Here is a 26,879-nt window from a genome sequence, read left to right as displayed (position 1 = left end):
TTTGGAAAATAATCAGGGAACTTTCGAGGCATCACGATACTTACGAATAAGAACTGGACAGGTGCTGATTGAACTGATCCAATCGGATAAGCTCGTCGTCCCATTGTTTCGCGCTCCGGTCTCCGGGCTCGTCTTCCTGCTGCATCATCACTCTGGTCGCTGTGTTTACTAGGCTGGGCCAATCGGATTCCTCTGGCAGTGGAAAGTTTTCTAATGACGGTAGGCCAACCTTAAAGTAATATTTTATGTTTTCATTACATTTTAATTTTGATAAAAAATAATATATCGATTTTGGTCTTGATACAAACATTGATGTTCAAAGATAGAAAGAAAACAAAAATATTTTAAACTTAAAAAAACATGGTGTAGTCCGCCATACCTCAGCACTATTGACTGAAGCTTTTATCCAGCATTCGATGACAAAACTACCCAAACCAAAGGAAATAATCGATTAGAACTGACAGGTTTAAGCTAGTAGCAAACAAAATCAAACCATTTTTTTTAATAGATATTTTTGTGTTGATATTTCTTACAATATTAAAGCCTATAGTTCTTCAGATTAGAATCAAAATAGTCATCAACGAAAACATATATTTTTAACACAATATTGTTTATCTATTGTTTAATCTAGTCTCAATCTGATACCCCAGAAATTATTTTAGTATAGAAAATTAGACGACAGGACCATTCTCCTATCGCAGGATATGCATGGATATACTTTATATTTGTTATAGACAACAAATTTGACAAATAACGACCATCTCCAGGCAGTAACAAGACGTCTAGGGCGTTAATAAGTCATGTTAAGGCTTCTAAGATGACGAGATGATAACTTTTTAACACTAAACTGTGACGAAATCGTAGACAAATTGGTAAAATGGAGATTTAAATATATACATCAAATATAACAAAAAATCAAGACAATACCCTTTTAAACGTTTTTAAAAAATCGTTTTTTTTTTGACTAAGATGGAATCTTAAAAACGAAATTCCTTATCAATTTTAAAGAAGAGCAATCAGGTCGAATCAGTAGTGGCTACTTCTGAAGAATCAAAACCACCAGTATTCGGTAAACTTCGGTAGTTTCCGCCTGATTTTGCGACGTTGTCATTTACAAAAAAACGACGGTAAATGATTAAATGTTTATTATGTTCTCCTAACTTGTCTGTCTTATTAAAACTTCTTGTTATATCCTGAAATGAGAACTCAAATTCTAAGTAATCAGTTAGGAATTAGATTAATTTAAGCTTTGTTGAGTGAGGTAATAACATTGAAAAATAATAAACAATATGGCTAAACTCTCAATCACTCAATCTTGAATGATTGAATCTATGGATGGCAAACTCTTTTGGATTCTACATTAGTTGGAGGAATACACTTGAAATGATCAAATGAAGATATTTTCCTCTAAAACCAGAGGCAGACACAGAGAGCGGGACCCACAATCCAATAGGGTGGTTCAGCCACAACTTAGACAGTTCTAACAGAAAGATCCTGGATTTTATTTGGGTGGGGGAAGGGTCAAGATCCCACCAAGAATGAAATAATATCAAATTTAATTTAATATTTGTTACGAGAGGGCACAGTTCCTCAGTGGGGGGAAGGAGGATGGTGAATCTAACTAATTCTTGGACAACCTCAAAAATTCCCAATACAAATTTTATACTCACTTTATTCTTGCTGGGTGATGGAAGGCCTTCATCTTTGGCAGTTCTAAACTCGTTAGGAAGCGGACTCGACGTCGTACTGGCGTTTGATATGACCGTTGCCGGTCTAGCCTTGGTCAGTATCACTTCAGGCTGAGACCTGTGGACCATCAGTGAACTGTTTATGTTGTCCCTGCGGCAAAAAAAACGCATTTACTAAATTAAAAGCAAAATAGTACGGCAACAAACCAAACCTTGAATGGCTATTGGTCGTATCCTTTGGCTCCCCCGATGGCGAGGATGACGACGAGGAAGATTCGATGTTATCCGGATTAATCAATCTCAATAGCTCCTCCTTGAAGTTGCTGGAGGCCAGGTTCGCGCTGTTTCTATTAGCAGAACGAGACGTCACTCCGGGGCGGAGCTTAGCTTCGCCGTTGGTGCTGGATCGAGGACTGTTATAGCTAACGCTGTTGTGATGCTTGTTCGAACGACGTCCTGATCGCGGTGAATGGTTACCACTTCCTATAAATATTGATATACTGTTTTGGATGTTTTCTTTAAATTCGTATAGTCTATTCAAAGTAACAGTGAATTCATGTTATCAAGATGTTTAATGTGTTGCCTGTCGCAATTTGCAAATTCGTTAAGTAGATTAGTTTTATTTTAATTTGGGAAATACATACTAATGTCATAACATAGAAAACTTGGGGATATGCAGCTCTTGGAGAGATATGGAACATCCCTTTATACACTGTTGGGTAATATAGAATTTAAAAGGTGTAAAGGTAACCCAGGAAAAAGCCTAATGGAAATTCCAAACACTGATTTTAAAAAAATACAATTTTTAAAAGTTTTTAATAAAATCAAGGAAGACTTATTATTTCAATTTGTGTATTTAATGGGGCTATTGGGTCACTCATAGCAAGATGATAATATAAATAGTGTTAAGACAACAAAAGTTGACAGAAAAAGGTAACTGTTGCTATAACAATTGATTCGGTTTTGTCAGTCATAACATTTATTAATAATTCATTGTAGATATTTTGTTCATCATGCTGGAAACAGGAATGGAAGTGACATGGGCTGTGACAAAGAATTATTACAATAGATATTCCGGTCAAGAAGAATAAACAAGCAGAACTGCCTGGATATGTGGAAAGAAACATTGTCTACAATAAGCCTTCGGTATGGATAAATTCGATTAGACACATTGAAGAAGGAATTGACAAATGGTGGAATGACAGTGATTGAATGAAATTTTCTAAATGTGGAATTACGATTCACTGTTGACAACCACTAAGGCAAAGTGGAAACAACTAAAGGTGTGTATATAAATAATATTCAATAACTGCAGGAAATCATTGTAGAGTGTGAAATATTTGTTTTACAGATATGACAAATGCATTATAGATAATGTCCGTAACCTAGTCTAACGCTAGTCTAGGTTTGACGTCATCTATATAGATGACCTGAGTTCACTGTTTTATTAAACGGACTATAGACATACCTGTAGAAAGTTCATCCTCGCTGCCAATTGTGTTTATTCGATCACTGATCGAACTATCGTTGGATATGTTATCGTTTATTTTTGCGAAATCTACAGGATATTCTACTTTGGGGGTTCTGGTGATCTGTAATTTACATATAATATAATTTCACCGAACATAAAATACGTTAACAACGTCACTGTACCTGAATGAAATCGTTAGGGTCCTGTTTGGACCGTTCGTTCTGCTGCTTCAACAGGTTGTTCTTCTCGGATTTGTAATTCATCTCCAGATCGTTGGTATTGCTGAGGAGGGCGGCACTGAGAGGCTGCTGGAAGTTAACGTGCTGCAGCGGAAGACTGTGACTGAACTGGACCTTATTATGATGGTAGGAGTAGTGGTTGTGGGAGGTAGGAGCTATCGCTATCGGCTGGTGATAATTGTTTCTCTTGGGCGAGCACGGAAACGTGTTGTTGGAGTGTTGGGAGGATCGGCCGCCGTTGGTTGATTTCACTGGAAGCGGCGGAGCGTCCAGTTCCTGCAAAATATCCAACCATTTCTCGTCCGATTGTCCGCTGGAAGAAGTCGCCATGGTGCTCTAAAATCAAGGCTTGGTGATTAGAGAACTTTAAGAGTTAATCCCAACGAGTACCTCAACGTTATTAACGTGTTGATATCGGATCTCCTGGGCCTGGAAGGATTTACTGCTGCTCCCTGTTCCGTATCCCGAACTATTGCTGCTACGGGGCGGTGAGAAACTCCTCTCGTACACCCGACGATGATGCCCGGGCACAGCTTGTTGCATCTGGGCGGATCTCTTCGTTTTATTGTTTTCTTCGGCACTGTCGTAATCGCCCTCGAAGTGGGCATCGTTGTATTTGCAATTTTGCAACGTACAACCTTTCCGCGGCGAACCGTCCGTCAGAGGTGGTATAACGGTCAGTACAACCACCAGGGAAGTCTTCAGGAGATCCACCATCTGGTCGTAAGTCAAAGTAGCAACGGCCACCTTGCAGATTTCGACCAGTCTTGAGTTCGGTCTCAGACCCGCTTGCCAGGCTTGTCCCTGATTTTCCACGAAAGTTACTATACCGTCGGGTTGGACATGAAAACCCAATTGACCCATTATATTACGACTGAAACATATTTTCGTTAAAGAGCACGTTCATGGAACAAATGTTGTTAAAGATGTCGGAGAAATAAATGAGTAGAAGTGTTAATTATGTTTGTAAAATATCACTTATATAATATCTGCATTTTTATAGTTTTTGGATGTATTTTGGCATATTATAAGTCAGTATATCATGTTTTGTGACCGCTACCTAACTTCTGGCTTATTTGGAATATGAAAAAAGAAGAGGAGGTGATTGGCAAATGCAGAATACTTTTGAAGAAGACGTGACATACATGCCGGATTAAATAATTCGAACCGAGGTGTTCTAATCCTCTTTCACTCTTTCAATTATGTTCGTTAAACTCGCAATTCGCGATAATTCGTGAGGTCAGGCTCGAGAAGTTTATATAGAAAGACCTATATGAAAGAACGCCTTGGTTAACTTAAATTGTAATTAGCGCAAATAAATTAAGTAGTGTAAAGTGTTTCATTAGTTCGTAAGAAAATCTAGCTGAAATCATTAGCTATGAGCAACCTGGGTGTAGAGTGAATTAGCAACAATAAACAAATAGAAGGGCTCCTCGCTATGAGAACTATCGAAGAAGTACTAGATGAAGACATAACTAGTTAGCTAATTAGCCAGTTAGTCTCGTTAATTTTCTGATTTAACAAATATAACTCAATACCTTATTGATAATTCTTTGGCAGTATGTCCATTGGTGACGGCGTTAAGTCTATTGATGATCTCCAGCAGTTCGTCAGTCTCCCCGTTTGTATCCCTCATGTGGATGGTCATGCATTCGCCCTGATGATGATACATCCTTAGGCTGGTGCTTTGTGGCGACCAACCCAAGATACTTTTGCAAGGTGTTACGAATACTATTTGTCTAGTTTGTTCTTCTATTAGCACGAAAGTATCGGAAGATATTCCTGAAAAAAATCAAGAATATTTGCTAATTAAAATTTGTCTATTTGATAGTTTTAAAACTACGTTAAGTAATTGTTTTAACAAAGTAATATTTGCTTATATGTCATCACTTTCACTGTATGGTTTGTAAGAAAAGGAAGTTCCAACAGGTTGGAACGTCGTGGGGCATCCTTCTATTTACAATATTGTTCAACACTTTACTCGTTAGGGTGAATTATTAAGAAAGTCACGAATGTCTTGTAGATTGCCAAAAAATACACATACTTGCTTATTTGTGGAAGCAGCTTTAGGCATAATCAGACTTAATTGTCCATAACAGTGTACATGGTGAAGAGGTACTTTTTTAAAATTAATGCTTGAATGCTCTCCAACATAGCTTTGTGCGATCAATTTGTTGGGTGAATTTTGAACCAGCCACCAGCGACTATTCCTGTTCTCAGATCTCAAAAGAATGCTCGCTGGGAAGAAACTTTCGACGACTGAGGCCTATTTTGAAGCAAAGGTCAAATCATACAATAACAATGGTATCGAAAAGTTGGAAGGGTCGCTATAATCAGTGTATCACCCTTGAAAGGAATTATGTTGAATAAAAAAAAGCAATTCTGCCAAAAAATGTGTTTTACTATGGTAGGCCGGGGACCTGTTATGTCTCTGTATAGATTTTAGTGTTTTCATGTCTTTTTATTTTCAAACTTAAGTGCTCTAGATTGGTGACCTCTAATTCCATTCAAGCTTTATTGTCATCAGAAAGTAAGCAGAGAAAACAGTATAACCACTTTTTTTTGTTACATCTACAAATCCATTAATTTTTTAAATAAATGTCTTTATTAAATATACGGGTGTAAATTTTCCTTCTACTTTCATCACAGATTTCTCAGTAATAATATCTAGTAATGGTCTACCTTTTCCTTTAAATCTCAACTTCTCTTCGTAAGAATATTTTTAAAAATTCTTGATAACAATGAAATTAAAGGCCATTTCCATAGTCACCGTTATTAATATTGTTATATTAACCAGCCGAAAACCGCTTAAAATTCCGATACAGATAACCGATATCACATACGGCGCTGGACTAAATGTAGCGAAAATATCGGCCTTGATTTAGACCGTTTTTGTTGGATACGAGGGTAGCGGAGTACCTCGCGAGTTTTTGAAGGAGCTCGCAGAGCACGATCGTGTGGCCCAACTAAATAATAGTGATAACGTGAGTAGGTAGACAGACTACCGACGATAGGTTATTCCACTGGTCCACGTTACTTGCTTGCACCGTGGCTCATGCTTACATTGGAGTTCTTTATCGTTTATTACAACAAGAATTCATGAATGCGAATGAAGGGATTTGCTTTTTGGTAAGTACTAGAAAATATTTTAGTATTTTAGTGAGAATACATAATTATTTTTTGGATGCTTTTTTAGTTTTTTTTTTGGAAGCTCTGCAGCCACTGCAGTGCCTAATGCACCAGCTGCCACTGTTATGATCATATTTCATTTTTTATCAAGAAATCTTACCTAGAAAGCATTCAATTTGTTGTCCCTGGCCTCGATCGTCCAACAAGACCTGCCACAAAATAGCGCCTCTCTGACACAGATCTGGAATAAACCGGGGCTTGCTCTTATCCTTCTTTTTACTGCTGAATATGGCTGTAAATAAAATCAATCGGTCATCATGTAACCTCCCAAATCGTAATAAATTATACTCACAAAATTTTTGGCCGGTATCCAAGGCGGTATTGGTAGAATGCTGATTCACCAGGTCCTTAAGGTACTCCTGCCTCGTCCTGGTCGCCATCGTGACGAACTTCTGCGACCTGTGGGCCGCGTTTTCGGCATTAACAACCTGCAACGTATAATATTGAGTTTTCGTTTTCTTCTCGACGGGGTTCTTACTGACTTTGGCTAGAAGAAATTCGGCGAAAGCCTTTCCTTTAGGGAAGATAGCGCCTTCCTTGATGGGCGGTCCGAACACCTCCACCTCCCTGGACCTGGATACCGCCACTTTATAATGGGTGTTCTCCGTACACGGATTGATCGCGTTCACCACAATGAAAACGTGCTGGAACTGGGATCTGATACCCTTCGGCGTAAATGGTAGTGCACCGGGTTCCTGTTAAACGAAAGGCGACGGTTGGGGAGCGAGGTGGATCGAAAGTGATCGGGTTTACCTGAAAGACTATGGTGACGATGTCGTTGCCGATGTGTCGTTTCCTCAAAAGCTGCTGCCGATTGTTCGGAGTGAACGGCAACATAGTACTAACGTGAAACATTATTTCACAGTCTTGATATTCGGCGTACATTGAATATAATCCAGTTGAATCAGCTGTAAATAATATACAATCTAAGTTAAACCATGTTTTATAAAATTATTTTTGATTAACAAGCAGTTTGGTATATAACACATGGGCTGGGTAACAAAGGAAACACTTTTATCTGCATCAAGAGTCATATAATCATTCTAGCGCCGCTCTAACATTTCAATACCACTTTTGTAGAACGATTTATCTTTTGCCTCAAAATAGGCCTGTGACCAGTTGCTGTCCATTCAGTGACGATCGTTTTGATTCCGGAGTGAACTGATGCAGCCATGTTTTATTCATTGTCACATATTGACGCAAACATTCCGGTTTGTTACGTTTAAACATGGCCAAACAGTTCAGAATCATCAACACTTTTTTGTTTTTGATCAACAGCGAGCAAACGCGATACCCACTTTGAACAGAGCTTTCTTATGGTCAAATGCTCATGCAATATAATACTAACACGTTCTTTTGGTATTTTGGCGATGTTAGCTAACTCATATATTATGATATAATGGAAAAAAGCGTTTTTAACCTTTAAAACAAATGAATTACATGTAGAAACCGACATTCAACATTGCCCAGCTTCATTTTATATGCTTCTGAACCATACCAAGTGTTTTAAAAGTTTGAAAACTATTGTGTGATTTACATTTGATGATCTGGTAAGCTCATCTTGAGTGGTATGCATCTTACTAGAGAAATTGTTGCATCATTTAACTATATTATTGGTTTTCTTCATCAAGTGTATGAAAAAATGGGTAAATATCCATATATAAAACATCATAACGTATCCAACGTTCATTCCTAGTGGAGATACAATGGACAGAAGAGTTTTTGACCTTGAAAAAATTAATCACATGTAAAAACCATCATTCAATATCGCCGCTTCAATTTCTATGCTTCTACACCATTTCAAATGTTTTAAAAGTTTGAAAACTATTGTGTAACTCATGCTTAATGATCTAGTAGGCTAATATAAAGTGGCCTGCATCTTCCTGCTCACACCAGGTTTATTTAGAAATATAAGAAATATTTTTCAATCAACGTTCATTATTCAAATTCGCTGTCAGTGTGGTGATAAGGAAACAAGAAGTATTTTAAACCTTGAATCTTCAATTTCCTTCTTTCTGGATCATACAACGTTGACTTAAGTATATGAAAACTATAGTCAATCGCCATTTAATGATTTAGCAAGCTTATTTTGTATTTCACAGGAAACTTGTCACGCATCTTATACGTCTTGTGGGTTGCCTATAATTTTTAAAAGTTAATTTTTTTTCTGTGTATAATTTACAGTTACATCACTACATAGTATAAAACAAAGTCGCCTTTTCTGTCCCTATATCCCTATGTGTACTACAGTATTGTACACCACAAAAAAAGTCTACAAAAAAGTCCGCGATGGTATATGATTATCTTTTAGGGATAACCCACATTAACCATTTTTATTGTTTACTTTTTACGTGAGAAAATGGCTTATTTACGAAGCTATTTTAAGCAATACGGCATTAATCCTTATCGAATTAAGTACCTTAAATACAGTGTGCAATTAATATAGATCAATATGGTTCCTTACAGCATGTAAATTAAACAAATATTTTCGGAGATATTACAAATTTAAAATTTGCGTTTAAAAATGTGTAATGTAATAAAAATTGTATGAATTTAGATATTCCAAAGATAGCAGGAAATCTTCATAGTAAGTATAGGGGAAGAGGAATTGTTTTACTCCAAATTTAATGCGTGCAGGCCAAGGGCAGTAATGAATGAACCAAAAATACTGGATTGATTTTAATCATGTTTTCATTGAGTGACATAGGCATATATATTTTATGCCCGTGCAAAGTCGGAGCGGGCCGCTATGTTTTTATATACAACGTTCATATTTTTTCTGTAGTGTATTTAATTTAGTATCAGCATTGCACCCGTGCGAAGCCGGGGCGGGTCGCTAGTCTATGATAAAGGGATCAAAATCTAATCACAGAATATTAATTTTAAGTGATACTAAAAAGAAACCCTACTTTTATTATCCAACCCAGCTTTGTATTTATCAAAACCGAGTAGTCGAACGTTTCTGCCGATGGTCTCGAGGAATTCCTTGAAGGCCGGTCCCGCTTCCTCGTTGTTATACATCTCCTCCTCGGTGGATTGACCCGCTTTACAATACATGATCCCCACCTAGAACAAAAGTTAATTAGTAGAATCGAGTAATCCACGAGGGCGTCATTCGCTTCACCTTGTAATTACTGGTAAGGCCTTGTTCGTCCAGCTTCAGTAGCTGCTCGACCGTGGTCCTGTTCTGCACCCCTAACCTGAGACAACTGAGCTGAACTTCCGGAGCCACGTATTCGAGGACTTCTTTGGTATTTAGACTCTTGGGATTGTTGGAGGCTTTAATGTTTGGAATGGCGTCTTCCAGCACTGAGCCTCGCAGCGTTTGTAATTCGGAGGTTCGAATTAATAACCTGTTAAAAAACGTATTTGTAGTAACAAGGAAATTTATAGAAAACTAGTTTCACTTTATGATTTAATTACCAATAAGAAATTTAATTTATTCTAAATTGTGGATTATTAAATTAATTAAAAAGTGACAAATGGAGAAAGTTTGCAATAGATATATCGTTATAACATTGGACTAGTAGTTGAGTTGTAAATGTTTGGAAAAATATATGCTAAATACATTAGAATGAAGGTACATATTGTACAATTGTGACTTTATGCTAGCTTTCAATGATATGGACTGTTTCTACCATATAAAAATCTACCTACCCTTTTATCTATAATAAAAAAGACGATATACTTCTACATATTAAAAACTTTTAATCTAAAACAATCTAATATAAAAGTAGTAGTGGCTATTTCTGGAGAATCCCAACCGATATTCAATAAACTTCGATAGTTTCCGCCTGACTGTGCGACGTTGCCATTTACAAGCAATCGAGATGTTGAATCCAACATACAATAGCCATTTTGGATTTGACCTTGGCATTATAAGGTTAAGAATAGTGCGTATTTTGAATATAAATAGTGGGCAGTAAAGGAAAAATCATCAACTTGTGAATATTGTCAAAAAAGCTATTACAACAGTTTTATTCTGAATAGACATATAGGGACAATTCCATCCAGGTGCGTATCCATTCAATTTTAATTTTACAAATTGGATTCAATTCTAACCCGAATTCTTTGTATTTTAGACATAGCTGACCCTGATATATATGATTGGATGACCTTTATGTATATCTCATCACAACCACAGCTCGTTGATCATATAGTCATTCCACAGCATTAAAGGAAGTTCTTATGCAGGAAGCAGGTTCTTATTTTGGTAAAAATATTACCACTTTTAAATATTAACGTAATCGATTAAGACTTTATAAGAATGTATCAAAAGATTGAGAATGAAAGTTGTGAAAATCAAATAAAAATGTGATTGCAGCTAAACTAGCTGCAAAAATTTAAATGGACGCTATATTGACTGAAATCTGAGCTAATGTAAGTAGTGGTAATTTGAAAAGACTAAATTTATTGACTTGTAAAGATTTATATAATATTCATCAAACAAACCAATTATATTCCACAGGTACAAAACATAAAAGTGACCCTACGAGTGTTGAAGTATGATTAAACGAGGTCAAAAATAGATATATAATGAAGAAATTTATTATTCGTAAATTGAATGAATTAGGAGGGGCTGCAATGCTCATTCTCAATGAAGATGATTTTTAGCACTATGCAAGATATTTTCTCTTTTTCCTTTTAAAATTAAATATGTTTATAAAAGGTTAAATAACTTAAAATTATTTTATAAGTTAAAATTTAAAAAATGTTAAATGACATAATATGAGCTTAAAATAAAAGACAATAAATTTAAGTTTGAACTTGAATTTCATGTCAGATCTTATGTTTATGTATTGATAAATAATTAGATATTGTTCTATTTTCTCTTTTTTCTTTTCAAAATTATTTTAAAAATAAAGATGTTTATAAAGGCTTCTTCATATTATATTTTTTTGTATTATAGGGGCCGAAAAATATATAAAAACTTCAAGATAATTTCTTATATTTATATTACATTCTTCAAATATACGTATAATTTTCAACAACTGGCAACATTGTAAACTCAAACCCTTATGTACATGCGGAGATTTTCTAGCGCTAGACTTTTGTTCATTAATTTATTATTCAGGGTACAGCTTGCAATATGCTAATAAAAATGTTGTTACTCATTCGCTAAAATGTGATCTCTAAACTATTCAAAAATCTATACATTAAGAGACTTAAAATAATCGCAGAGGAGAGAAATATTATTCCAGACCATCAATTTGGCTTCCGTAATAAACACGGAACAACAGAACAAATACATAGAGATTAGTCAACCAAATAAATAAAAATTTAAACGATAAAAAAAATTGCTCCGCTGGATTCCTTGATATTTCTCAGGCCTTCGACAAGGTGCAGAACACTGGAATGCATGTTAAATTGAAAAAGCTTTTGCCCCGTAGGTACTTTCAACTGCTGAAATCATACCTCACAGACAGACATTTTATTGTCAAACAGGGTGACGAATACACTGACCTACACCCAATATATTCGGGTGTTCCGCAGGGCAGTGTTCTTGGCCCATTGTTATATCTATTGCATAGAGCTGATCTACCGATCTCAAGAAACACTACTGTTGCAACATATACTGACGATACAGCGGTTTTATCATCACACGAGGATCCAATATAAGTCACAAGAAACCTCCAACTTCATCTTAACAAAGTCGAATTATGGTTGAAAACGTGGCGTATCAAAATAAATGAGACAAAATCCCATGTGACATTCACCCTTTGTAGAAGAACATGTCCATCAGTAAAATTGAATAATCATGAACTTCCGCAAGCAGACAACGTTAAATACCTGGGAATGCATTTTGATCGACGTTTGATAACTTAAACTAACCAAATATATTGTCTGTAAATCTAAATTATTATTAGATAATAAGTTTTGCTGTATAAGTCAATACTTAGGCCCATTTGGACCTATGATATTGAACTGTGAGGCACTACTGGCAAATCTAACATAGATATCCTCCAGAGGTTCCAGAATAAAGTGTTGCGAGTCATCGTCGATGCCCCATATTACGTGTCCGACAAACCGATTCAGCGCGATATCTCCTTAGAACCCATAACGAGTGTGATTCGGAGTGTTAGTGCAAAGTATTCAGAAAGACTATTAGTGCATTCCAATGCACTCGCCAAACAGTTAAATGTGCGCGATGACAGTGTAGTGCATAGGCTCAAACGCAAACTACCATACGAACTGATTAATAGACGCAGTGTGAGATTTAATATTCTCTAGAATAAGTAAACATTATGAGGCCGTATTATTATTAAGTACGGTTACTGTGAGAAATTAAAATTTGTTTTTCCTTGCTCTAATATACCGACACCTTCGCCATATCATAACATTGAAAATTTACACCGAATCCTAACCGACGCCCACTTGATAACTCGACAGGAGAAAAATATTTATTAGCGCCCGAATAAACGGCTTCAAAAACGAGAACATTCCGCAAATATTTAGTCGGTCGCTCTGTGAACCGTCGATTATGTAAACACGACAAAAGTTTCTTTTTTTTTATTGTTTCTTTCTAGGTAAATTAGCCGATAATAAACGTTTCGATCGGTAGTTTCACGGTTTCCTGAGCGATTATTTCGCGGACCGGTCAGACGAAATCGACGGAATCTGTTAAAAACAACGTCATCGGGCGTGAGTAATGAACGTTTTGTAGGTGGCAGCGGATTTTTTGAGATCCTTTTACGTTTTATGGGCGCATTCCGCGATAATGGCGATGAAATATTCATCGGACGCGGCAGGGCTTATGGAAACGACGCGGATAGGCAGCCATTGTTTATTTCAAACGCATCCTCTTTGTTGATGGCATTATTTTGTGGTGCATATATATCGATTTTGTAATAGTCGGTCGTGAACTTGGATTGAGTAGTCAGTAAAAGGCGACTAAAGCGGTGACGAACAAGGCATGAATAAAATAAACTTTTTCGTGTTAATCATCTTGTTTATAGAAACCACAATTTTGCAGACTGAAACCGGAAAAGTCCAACTAACTATAAATATAAATTAATTTTAAAGGCTTTACAATAGATACCTGTGTAGTGGTGACTATTTCTGGATAATCATAATCGATATTCGATAAATTTCGGTAGTTTCAGCCCGATTTTGTGACGTTTCCATTTACTAGCAATAGCAGTGGCTATTTCTGGAGAATCCCAATTGATATTCGATAAATTTTGGTAGTTTCCGCCTGAGTTTGTGACGTTTTCATTTACTAGCAATCAGAAGTGACTATTTCTGGAGAATCCCAATTGATATTCGATAAATTTTGGTAGTTTCCGCCTGAGTTTGTGACGTTTTCATTTACTAGCAATTAGAAGTGACTATTTATGGAGAATCCCAATAGCTATTCGGTAAACTTCGGTAGTTTCCGCCTAACATTGCGATATTGCCATTTACTAGCAATCAGAAGTGACTATTTATGGAGAATCCCAATAGCTATTCGGTAAACTTCGGTAGTTTCCGCCTAACATTGCGACATTGCCATTTACTAGCAATCAGTAGTGACTATTTATGAAGAATCTCAATCGGTATTCGGTAAACTTCGGTAGTTTTCGCCTGATTTTGCGACGTTTCCATTTACTAGCAATCAGTAGTGACTATTTCTGCAAAATCCCAATTGCTGTTCGGTAAACTTCGGTAGTTTTCGCCTAATATTGCGACATTGTCATTTAGTAGCAATCAGTAGTGACTATGAAGAATCCCAATCGGTATTCGGTAAACTTCGGTAGTTTCAGCAACTGCCAATCTCGCAAAATGAAATTCTTGTGCGCATGCCAGGATTCTTTAGAACTAAACTCCTGTATGTCGTGTTACTGTGTATTAAATCCCATCGAGCATATACTTTTAGGCTTTACTTTTCAGTATGTGTCATTTCGTCGAAGTTTTATTTTTGTAATTTACTTAGGACTGAAAATGATACATAATAGAACAGATCGCTTCATAATATGGTCACAGAATATTATTTCTTCCTCCATATCACTACATATACAATCGAATTGAATGGATATAGGGTGTGACAAAGAATTATTACAATAGACATGCAAGTCAAGAATGATATACAAGCAAGAACAGTCTGGATATGTGGAAAGTAACATTGTCTACAATAACACTTTCGGTTTGGATGAACTCCATCAGACATACTGAAGAAATTGACAAATCGTGGAATCGTGAAGTAGTATTAACAGTTTTGCAGAGATGGCAAATGAATTAGGGAGAAAGCAGTGGTTAAATCAAATTTTATCAGGAAAGAAATACCCAGGTAATAACTGAAGAAACTAAATTAGAAAATTAGATGACATAAGTTCACTGTTTTATTGAAAGGGCTATCTATATACGAAGTATGTTCATTTTATTTTGTTCCCTGTATGTCGAACGTTTCGGATATGTATACATTTAAATAATCTTGTCACATTAGCAAATTATTCTGCAATACTAATAACTGAAAGAGATATAAACAATCGCAATCAAATCTACAAACCGCATCATTAAAAACCATTTACTTGTTATATGTTGATGTTTAACGCAGGTAGAGGCTTACAAAAATAAATATCCTACTATATAAACATCGTGTAAATTAATATTGCGAACGTTTTCACTAGTTTAATTATTATGACTCACACGTGATGATACAATAATATGTAAAATAACAACAAAAATAAACCTTATATAAAACGTGCCAGTTGATAATTTAATTTTGCAATGAGGTCATTGATTTGACGTAAATACCGGTGGTCACCTTTTATTTTTCAGGATTCGAGATCAAAAGCATTTATTTACCAGAGTGGGTTTATGGTTTTACGAAATAATGTTCATGAATTTCTTTGAAGCAATTTTTGAAAGCCTCCTTTCGATTCTGATTAAATTAATAAATAAAATTAATTATAGACTCTTTAACGTCGCGGGTTCTATATAGAACAAACCAGGTACATGGTGAACGTACTGAGTGAATTAGAGTGATAGTTATCAATATGAATTTATTATCTTAACTTAAATACACCATTCCAACGATGTTCTAACTTAGAAGATTTAAGTAATTGATAGAACCCGCAAAAATTAATTTTGAAACTAAATCTGAACAAGCTGGATATTATTTATTTCATGTGTAAATCAAATCTTTTTTCATATATTTAGGATTAAATTGATTCAAATCGCGAGCAAAATTCACAATACGAATGTAGCTCACTGTGTTCTTGTGATTATAATATAGATTTGACGTCTCGTTATAGATACGTCCTATAACGAGATTTGATGGTGTTAACAGGTCAATGTTAACAAATGAAGTCCCCAGCCTACCATAGTAAAACACATTTATTTGGCAAAATTAGTTTTTTATTCAACATAATTCCCTTCAAGGGCGATACACTGATTATATACTCGATATTATTTTTGTAGTACGATTTGTCCTTTGCTTCAAAATAGGCTCCAGTTTCGTCGATCACCTCTTCATTCGACGAAAATTTCTTCCCAGCGAGCGTTCTTTTCAGATCTGAGAACAGAAAATAGTCGCTGGGGACCAGATCTGGAGAATACGGTGGATGAGAAAGCAAATTCGAAGCCCAATTCATGGATTTTTGACACGGTGCACTGTCTTGGTGAAGCAGCATCTTCTTTTTCTTCAAATGCGGCGATTTCGTCCTTCAAACGGAGGTAATGATGGAACCATGTTTCATCCATTGTCACATATCGACGCAAAAACTCGGGTTTATTACACTAAATGTCTTATATTGAATATATGGCATTGTATTACTCCTTTCCTTTCAGTATTCACAATCGTAGTGCCATTGTAATACTTTGTATAATATTAAGATGGCGAATATTATGTTTTTGTTTTTTTACCAATAAATAAACAGAATAAACAGTAATACGTACAAAGAAACTATTAAGGTACAAATGGGCATCACCACTTAGAATGATTTTAGAATGAAGTAACAGGTGAGGCAAAAACCTCGCTACCATTTTGATTGGGCGCTATCTTGGTTATGTGACGTTTAGCTCACTTTCACTTTAACCATTGTAATTGTGTAGATGTCCAAATTTTATTATGGATAAATATAAGCGACAAGAGCAGAAATAGTGACGATATTTATTGAAAATAATTCCATGTTCCATTGTGCCAATAATATCAATCAACAGAAATTGCGTCAAAAATATCTTAATCGTCCAGTGCCTCAAAAAATTAAATTGTGATCGTTTACATGCGAATTTTCGACAGTACGGTACGACAGCAGGCAGTTGAAGGCGAATTTTGAAAACTGATTTGAAAATGTTCCCGTACAAAATTCGACTCCAAGAGATCCTGATCAACGAGTTGAGTACAGTAATGTAATCCTAAGGCTGTCTGGTGAAATAGAAGATTTCTCGTCTACGTTGATAATCAGCAATGAAGCCCATTTTCTTCTTAGTGACCACGTCAATAAACAGAACAGTCGGTTTTTGGGAACACCGAATCCTCAATTAATTCATGAAATATAAGTGAATCCACTAATAACAACTGTATGGTGTGATATTCATGCTGGAAACATTATTGATTGCTATTTTTTGGAAATGACCAAGATGTTGCAGTTACTGTTACTGCTGAACGGTACAAAGACATGATACGAAATGGAAGAGCAAGGACTAGAGGACATGTGGGTCCAGCAAGATGGGGCCACAGCACACAAAGCTCGTTCAACAATTCAATTATTGAATGACGTTTTCCACGAAGACTAATTTCGCAAAGTGGTGATTCAGCGTCTCCGGATTTGTACCAGACCAGACTTTTTCTTGTGGGGTTTTTTAAAATCAAAAGTGTATGAGAATAAATCCCAAACGATTCAACATCTTAAAGACAATATTCGTCACGAAATTGAAGACATTCAGCCTCAGATGTTGCAGGATGTCATGAAAAATGCCTTAAAAAGAGCCGAAAGTTGCATAGCGAATCCCAATAAACTTTTTATGAAAACCAAACTTACTTATCTTTTCTTTGAGCAAAGTTATAGGCAATTAAAATGGAAGGGGGACTTTTGTCCCATGTTCTATCTGTTGTCAAACTTAAAAATTACTGTTCACTCATCAATAATATTTCGTTGATAATGGTAGAAATCGATAGTATCACAGAACAATGGTAGGTTGGCACAATCCCGAAAAATAAAAGACAGCCCTCTGTACACATCGTACGCTCTGCTAATTTATTTTTGTTTCAATTCCTTCGCAAGGAATGAACAAACAACACATTCTAAATATAGAGAAGAGTAAACGTACATCTATCTGATCGCCTTTATTTCGATATCAATTGTACAGTTAACAAAAGATGGCCAATACCGTACAATTTACATAGAAAACACGCTTGGAAAAATAGGAAGAGCCTTGGGGCTATTTTTATAAAAATAAACACGTAGGAATTTGGCTGCTAACTGTTTCATTGACTGGTTCCAAGCCCAAAAAATAAGCCGTTGATCAATGGGACGAATACGAGTCTAAAATGCGTCACGCAAAATATTAAAATAGTCACCGCGATTTATTTCGTGGCGAAGAACGCAAACATGACTAAGAATGATTAAACCGTTATATCAAAGAACATATATTTGCATAAACATCGAAATATTTTGTTCAAACGATCGCAAAACTGACGCAAAAATATCACAAAAGCGCAACAGAAGAGGTGTTTTGAGCATTTTCGATTGATTTCTATGTATTTTGGTTTATTGAAAATGAAAATAATATAGAAAATACTCTGTCATTAGGACAGAGTTTGAACGGAGGTGAGAGAAAGATACCAAAGAGAATAGAGCGCTCCGATGATATCAGACTATTAACGAACGCTTTAGAGAGACCGAGAAAATGTCCAAAGAGACGATTTCACTGGGAAAAAAAGATTTTTCATTGACTTGTGACTCGGTGCATTGTCTTGGTGAAGCAGCACTTTCTATATCTTCAAATGCGGCCGTTTTTCGGAGATTTCCTCCTTCAAACGGTCCAATAACGCTATGTAATAGTCGCTGTTGATGGTCATTCCGTTTTCAGGGTAGTCAATGAAAATTATTCCATGCGCATCCCAAAATACAGATGCCATAACGTTGCCAGCCGACTGTTGCTTTTTCCCACGCTTTGGAGCGGGTTCATCGTGTGCAGTTCACTCGGATGACTGTCGATTGGATTTCGGAGTGAAATGACGGTGCCAGGTTTCATCCAGTGTCGCATATCGACGCAAAAACTCAGGTTTATTACGCTTGATCATCTTCAAACACTGCCCCAAATCATCAATTCGTCATTGTTTTTGGTAAAATGTGAGCTCGCGCGACACCCACTTTGCACAGAGCTTTCTCATACCCAAATATTCGTGAATGATATGATGTATATGTTCAGTTGATATCTTCGGAGTGTCTGCTATTTCATTCAGTTTAAATTTACGGTCATTCAAAATCAGTTTGTGGATTTTTTAATGTTTTCGTCGGTAACAACCTCTTTTGGGCGTCCAGTGCGTTCATCGTCTTCGGTGCTCATTTTAGCACGTCTAAACTTAGCATACCAAACCTTGATGGTTGATTTTCCTGGGACAGCGTCCGGAAACTCGACATCAAGTTAAGTTTTTGCTTCAACTGTATTTTTTCGCTTCAAAAAGCAATATTTTATCAACACTCTAAATTCCTTTTTATCAATTTTTTTCACAATAACAAAAGCTTCACTCAAAATGCTATAATTCACAAACTAATGATCCGACAGCTGTCAAATTTATACGCGCACTTTTTGAGGGTTAGGGCTAACTAACCGTAAGGTGTCAGGCCGGGGATTTTTCAATTGACCTGTTAGTATCCGTACTCACCTGTACTGGTACTGATTCAGCGTGGAGGTCAGTTGATTCTCGGGATGGATGACTTTTTCGCGTTTGATCGAAATGGCCACCGGTCCCAGCTGTTCGTCGATCCCGAACCAATTCTGGTGATCTGAAAAGGAAATGGGAAATGAAATCGGTGAACCCAACGGGGCAGGAAATCGGCCATAATGATGTCGAGATCATCGTCGGTTAATTATAACCGGTGCCCGAGCCGTATATTATAAAAACCAGCCGCCGCTTTTTTCAACGCGTATACTTTTTGTTGTATTTGAATATTCGAGATGAATTAAGATTACGAGCTCGATTAGGATTTAATTAGATTGAAAGCAGGTAAAAGTGGTTGAGATATATTCTTGGTTATAAGGACTGATATATAATAATATGACTAATTTCATCGAAAACACTGTAAATATTGCAATACCTTGCTCTAACGATTGAGAAAAATTAATATAAACAAATTCTGATCTATACTAATGCAAAGGTAAAAAATGCACGAAACAATGATGAAATGGCGAAGGTTTTTTTCCTTCACCATTTAATCAAAAACAATATACATTTAATACATCTTGATTGAACGATTGACTTCTTTAAAATGTAATTCTAACAATTTTCGAGTTAGTTCTAACTCAATATAACTGGTAAGCTTTGGTAAATGGTCAGCTTTGGCTTTCGATTGGGTGGATTGAATGACCGGCTTGGGTTGTGATTTGGAAGCAGTTGCCTGTTTCCCCTTGTTGCCGGCCTTCGGCAGCTGACTTTCCTGAGGTGGAGTGATGAGCCCTCTCTTCCTTTTTCCCACCAAGGTGAAACCGTCGTCTGGGTCTTCAGTTTGGTTGGTCTGGTTTGGTTTCTGTGACAGCGGGAATCTTTATTTCCATGGCATCTTTTTGATATTTCACGATGTCTGTAATTGTAGTGGTGAGAATTTTGATTTCTCCTTTAAGGTCTTCGGAAGCCTTTTCGCTCTTTTCCAGCTTTTCCGTCTGTTTCTTCAGGGCGTCTGTCAGTGCTTGAGCGAAAATTTTCACTTCGGCTATCTGCTTTCGCAGGTCTTCATTCTGTTTTATTAAATCTTCTATGAGAAATTCTCGGCTGTCTTCGGAAGATGGTCCATTGGAATTAGGAAAGCTGGGATAGTGGTCACGAGGCGACGTCGGCTCTGACTTACATGACGCCATTGCCTTGTATGTAAATTCGCCTTTTCGGCGCTTACAGACGTTTTTTTAGCATAGGCACTGGTGGAAACGTGATATCGACCATCTCAAGGAAAGTTTCGAGTAATTCTCGGAAGCGCAGGTAGGTTCGGTGGACCGGACATGACCGTTCTCCTCGAGAGCTAGCACGGAACTTCCTAACTCAATATAAGTCATCCAGGACATGTAAGCCTCTAGGATTTAGTATATTAAATCTGTGAACTATATGTTGTCTATCTAATAGCTGAACAATCGCTTTCAGTGCGATATTAATTAAGTGCTTCCTTCGATCATGTTTTCAGTTATCCATATAAAAGCCATCAAATTCGTTTTATTGCCGATATCTGCAGCATCAGCTCCACTCGATTTTAGCAGCTGATAATACACGACACCTTACTGATTTCAATATATAGATATCAAGACTTTATGGCCGTGAACATTGTGCTTCGATGTCGATGTTGATGACTCTCCTGGCCTAATGTATAACTTTGTATATGGAATTATCATTGTAGATACCATTTTTATTGGCAGTTACTACTATGGCACAGAAAACTCTTCGTGTCTTGCTTGCAACTATTTTCCATCCTTTTGGTATTTAAAACGTATTTAAACGTTTAAAAACACTTGATCCGCCTACAGTTGAGCTGCCTGAAAGTTTTCTGCCCACGAAGTCATTGTGTTTAAATCTGCGATTCTTAAAAGTGCTTGATGGGCTTTGGCAACAGATTTATTCAACTCAAACAACAAAAGTAATGAATGTAGAAAATCTATTTGTTTAACTCAACAATGTTAGTAGAGCAATGTCAAAATTATTAAATAACATCAATTGAACAGTCAGGCCAGGTTCTTACACTCATAGTATACATTTTCAATAATATATATCGTTAAATCACCTGGGTTAATGAAGGAGCTACCACGAAAAGTGATCATCATGTTGATATACGTATTCAAAGCCAGTTTGAAGGTGAAGCATGTTCCGGAATGCCTTAAGGTTGCTCGAATAATTACGCTTAAAAAATCTGACAAACCGGCATAAAAATTTTCGATTTTACAGGCCTATTTCGCTGCTAACGGCGATATCAAAAATATTTGAGAAACTGCTGTTAAAACGTATTAAACGATTTATAGAAATACTAGATATAATAGAAATAGAAATAGTGATAACTGTGTCATCGGCAAATGTTCGAAGTACTGTTTCTTTTTTTATTGGTATATCAGTAGTATAGAGCAGATACAGGAGTGGTCCCAAGACACTGTCCTGGGGAACTCCAGCCAAAATAGGTTTAAGTGTTGAGAATGTCCCTTCATACGAGACTCTAAATTTTCCTTCGAAAAGATGATACCATCAGTCGACAATAATTTCGTGGTAGCAATTTGTTCATTTTATAGATTGATACCAAATGCTATACCCGGTCAGGAGCATGTGAGACGTCCAGGAATACTGCAGGGCAGTATTTATTTTCTTCGAATGCCTTCTCAATATCGGTATATGGTCAATATATAGTATCGAAAAGTGGGAGGGTCGCTATAATCAGTGTATCACCCTTGAAGGGAATTATGTTGATTGAAAAAAACTAATTTTGCCAAAAAAAAGTGTTTTACTATGGTAGGCCGGGGACTTTTCAATTGACCTGTTAACACCATCAAATCTGATTACAGGACGTATATAGACGTCAAATCTATATTATAATCACCGATCCGTGAGAAAGAAAGTTACAACTTCGATCTAAACGTGATAAATCCGAAGAAACCAGCTGTGTCTGTGTGTTATAATTGAACCAGTAAAATTTTCATGAAGAGTGGCGGTCAATACCTCGTTGTTACATAACGTGTAAGCGTTTCATTAACTCGCAAGGACGGTAGGACGTTTCATGATTTACTGCACCTGCCCAAAACATGTGCGTCCGTTATTCCCATGACCACCACTCGTCCCGTTACCCACGTCCCTTCTATTTCGGTCGATATCCATGCCATCCGTCGCCCGCTTCCTGGACCCTCCCAAGGTGATCCATCCTAGCCACCGCTGCTGCTGCTGCCGCGCATCTGGTGGGCGTCCCAGTCGACTTTCTCGCGAACGAAAATAACTGACCGCCATAATCCAATGTCAATGTCTCTGTTACATGAGCTGGTTACCGCATCTTAACAGCTTCGTTTTCTTTCCTTTTGCAACGAGCCAGCGTCGCTTACTGCATTTTCAGGCTTCGCATTATTACGCGCATCGATAATTTAATACCGCCGTCTTCGTCTCGTTGTCATTTTTTGCATTGTCTCCTTCTGAAACGACTTGAATACATGTATATGTTTTTACTTTTTTTGTTAGTCGTAGGAGTATTTTATGACAATAGTTTTATCTCTTTCGCCGTTTTCCTTTTTGCATCAATGATGACGAACGCCCGTTGTTACGGTAGCGTTTATAGAAAAATATTAATTTAATTATTAATACTTTTATGTTTTTGAATTTTAAATGAAATGGTTAAGGATTAGTTGTTTGGTTGATGAACAAAGATGCCCTGTAGTTATCGCAGACTTAACACAATCTTTCGACAAAGTTTAGCAAACACGCTTGACATATAAATTAAACAATTTACTGCCCCAGGAAAATCAACCATCAAGGATTGATATGCTAAGTTTAGACGTGGTGAAATGAGCACCGAAGACGGTGAACGCAGTGGACGCCTAAAAGAGGTTGTTACCGACGAAAACATTTAAAAATCAACAAAATTATTTTGAATTACCGTAAATTGAAATTGAGTGAAATAGCAGACACTCTAAAAATATCAGCTGAACGTGTTTAGGTATGAGAATGCTCTGTGTAAGTAAAGTAGGTGCCGTGCGAGCTCACTTTTGACAAAACAACGACGAGTGGATGATTCGGAGCTGTGTTTGAAGATGATCAAGTGTAATAAACCCGAGTTTTTGTGTCGATATGTGACAATGGATGGAACATGGCTCCATCATTTCACTCGTCCAATCGACAGTCTCGAAGTCCAATCGACAGTCATTCGAGTGGACTGCACACAATAAACCCGCTCCAAAGCGTGGAAAAACGCAACAGTCGGCTGGCAAAGTTATGGCCTCTGTATTTTGGGATGCGCATGGAATAATTTTCATTGACTACCTTGAAAAAGGAAAGACCATAAACAGCGACTATTACATAGCGTCACTGGACCGTCTGAAGGACGAAATCGCCAAAAAACGGCCTTATTTGAAGAAAAAGAAAGTGCTGCCTCACCACGACAATGTACCGCGTCACAAGTCAGTAAAAACGATGGCAAAAATCCATGAATTGAGCTTTGAATTGCTTCCCCATCCACCGTATTCTCTAGATCTGGCCCCAGCGACTATTTCCTGTTCTCAGATCTCAAAAGAATGCTCGCTGGGAGGAAATGTTCGTCGAATGAAGAGGTGATCGCCGAAACTGAGGCCTATTTTGAAGCAAAGGACAAATCGTACTACAAAAATGGTACCGAAAAGTTGGAGGGTTGCTATAATCAGTGTATCACCCTTGAAGGGATTTATGTTGAATAAAAAAAAACTAATTTTGCCAAAAAATATGTTTTACAATGGTAGGCCGGGGACTTTTCAATTGACCTGTTAATCTGCTCTGCATTTTGTTTAACGTGATGTTTCTAATTTAAGTGAAGCAACTGTACTGGTTAGGCGGAAGATACTTCCAACTTGGACCTATGGGGTGAGATCACCACTGAATAAAAACATTCTAGATGATGATGACTGAGATAGACTGATGTCACACTCAGTAGCTTTACTTATTAGGACAATAACGTCTCCAGATCTCTAAGAACAAGATACATATGAAAAAAACAGTTAATTATTTGAGTAAATGAAACAGAATGTGGACAATTAAGCTAGATAAATAAGCCATGTGCTGAATATGCTTCAGTGTTCAGTTGAGGAACAAATTCAGCCTAGTTCCACTTCAACAATCATAACCGTTTTTTTTTCAAAAATCTTTAGAGTCAATGACTTATATTACTAATATTTATGTTATATTTTATGAATCTACAGCAATACTTCAAACGTAATACTTCTGAGGTCATCACCATCACCTTGATGATATCCCGTCGATACAAATAAACACATACGATACGAAAAATCGGTAATGATTTAATGATAGTTATCTCTGTGTTCGTATGAATTAGTATTCATATAAATTGGACTGACGCTACATCGGAAGTTAAACCCATTAAGTTCCATCGTAATTCGTGTTGGTTCTAAGCACAATTAGATTCGCTAAATGACTTCGTCAAGGTTATCTAACATAAACCAAAAGTTATATTATAACAATAAAACAGTTACAAAATAAATCGAATAGTTTCCTGGTGATTTTTTGTAGATATCATTCGTTGTTTACATTACATCATATATTGTATTTTACTCAAATTTCAATCACTTCAAGCTAATGAGAAACCGAAAATGCAATGCCTTGTGGTTAGAACAAATGATAGAATCACAAAACATTGAAATATAGAATGGAAACTCAAATGGGCACATCCGTAACCATGTTCTCGGTGTACTGCCACACCGCCAGAGGGCCGCCGATAAAAAGACTACAGGTTTGAATTATAAATGTCATAAAATATAACCATAGAAAAAATAGAAATTTCACGGTATAGGCGACCTTGGGGAAATGTTTTGTTTAGTCCAATCAACGGTAGCGCTGCGATCGCAAATTGTGATTGGCTAGTTTAAATTCCTGGTGCCGCCACTAACATGAAACGTGATTGGTCGATCAAATTGTGTGAAGTCAGAATTTTTTATGGGCGTCCATTTTCAAGTTTGTTGTTTGTAGGTTTTGGTTTTTGTTTAGATCAAAAAATTTTCATTTTACGTTATGCATATTTTATGCAGGCTGGGTAAGACCGGATAAGTTCTGAGGACCGTGGTTCGGAGCTCACGTTAAACTTTAGGCCCAATCCAGATAAACCCATAGTTGGTAAAAGGAAAATATATTTTAAAAAAATTGATATATCGGTGTTTTTGGATCGATATATCAATATTTTAGTCTCCAATATATCGATACATTTCCCCTTGGCTAACATTCCTAGTTCAATATAAATATAATAAAAGAACCCTGCATCACACAACTATTGTGGACGTACAATTAAGTATAGTTAAAGTACTAGAATGATATATGTATTACATGTAGCTACTATGATGTTAAATAAAGTATATCTGCTTATGTTTAATTCACTAATTAATTCAAATTTTTATATTCATCATATTTTGTTTAATAATTTTAGTCATTCCAATTTATAGTAATACTTATGTGGCTACCTATTATATTTTTTGTGTATTATTTAGCCTAAAATAATGAATATTATCATTTATGTTAGATAACATATCTTTTCGCAAAAAAATTTGGTAGTAAAAAAAAAAGAAAGAAATGCACTATTTTCGATGCAACAGCTACCAAGACTTTATGATATTATATAAATTTATACCTTTTAAAATTAAATACCATACTTATTGATTTAACATGGAAGAAGCATTGGGCTTAAACTAAACCAAATGTATTGGCTGATAGGGCGTAAATCTAAATTATCCTTAGATAACCAGGTTTTGCTGTATAATTCAATACTTAGGTTCATTTGGATCTATGGTATTGAACTGTGTTATTTAGTTATACTTTAGTAGTTATTACTTTTGTTACTAAGTATCCTTCGGAGGTACCAGAATAAAGTGTTGCGAGTCATCGTCGATGCCCCATATTACGTTTTCAACAAACTAATTCAACGCGATATTCCCTTACCTACTCTGAAAGACTGTTAGTGCATCCCAATCTACTCGCCAAATAATTAAATGTGCGCGGACAGTGAAGTGCGTAGGCTCAAACGCAAACTACCATACGAACTGATTAAGACATATATAGTTTTTTTATAACATCTTTATTAGATACGCTTAGTACAATCTTAATTTACAATTAATTTATTACTACTTTTCCTATGTACTTGGATTAATTCACAAGCAAGACGAGTGCGAGAAAATACATCAATATGTATTCCTCAATTATAAAATTATATATAATTTCGTATGGTTTTGTTCGCTTCAATCTCCTGACATCCTGCGCACTGTCCAGCAGTTGCGTTGCTTCCACGTTAGTTTGATTTAGTAATCTTCTTTCGTGTTTCAAGGCGAAATCTTCGCAAACCCATTTGATTTCCAGGTCATCGTGCAGTTCTTCTTTGGTTACATAGCGATAGGCATTGGTAATCAATCGAAGAACCTTGTTTTGACAACGTTGGATGACTAATTGAT

General features: G+C 36.4%; 1 protein-coding gene across 4 annotated transcripts in view; it reads right to left on the bottom strand.

Moving 5' to 3' along the window:
- LOC143205178 (signal-induced proliferation-associated 1-like protein 1) overlaps positions 1–26,879 on the bottom strand; it is a 116,739-nt gene that overhangs the window by 3,166 nt on the left and 86,694 nt on the right. For all 4 annotated transcript variants that reach the window (XM_076418284.1, XM_076418283.1, XM_076418288.1 and 1 more), the window contains 14 exons: positions 19,399–19,519; positions 9,712–9,940; positions 9,497–9,653; positions 7,341–7,495; positions 7,070–7,282; positions 6,880–7,015; positions 6,688–6,819; positions 4,937–5,180; positions 3,789–4,272; positions 3,342–3,734; positions 3,157–3,280; positions 1,901–2,171; positions 1,671–1,839; positions 45–229 (listed from right to left, as the gene is read on the bottom strand). In XM_076418284.1, coding sequence (XP_076274399.1) covers positions 45–229; positions 1,671–1,839; positions 1,901–2,171; positions 3,157–3,280; positions 3,342–3,734; positions 3,789–4,272; positions 4,937–5,180; positions 6,688–6,819; positions 6,880–7,015; positions 7,070–7,282; positions 7,341–7,495; positions 9,497–9,653; positions 9,712–9,940; positions 19,399–19,519 — 3,013 coding nt within the window. The remainder of the gene's footprint in view (positions 1–44; positions 230–1,670; positions 1,840–1,900; positions 2,172–3,156; positions 3,281–3,341; positions 3,735–3,788; positions 4,273–4,936; positions 5,181–6,687; positions 6,820–6,879; positions 7,016–7,069; positions 7,283–7,340; positions 7,496–9,496; positions 9,654–9,711; positions 9,941–19,398; positions 19,520–26,879) is intronic.

Source organism: Rhynchophorus ferrugineus, unplaced genomic scaffold (genome assembly GCF_030347505.1).
Source record: "Rhynchophorus ferrugineus isolate W39M unplaced genomic scaffold, kcgeb_rfMv2 rfM11, whole genome shotgun sequence".
NCBI classification, from domain to species: Eukaryota; Metazoa; Arthropoda; class Insecta; order Coleoptera; family Curculionidae; genus Rhynchophorus; species Rhynchophorus ferrugineus.
This window is presented reverse-complemented; position numbering and strand designations above follow the sequence as displayed.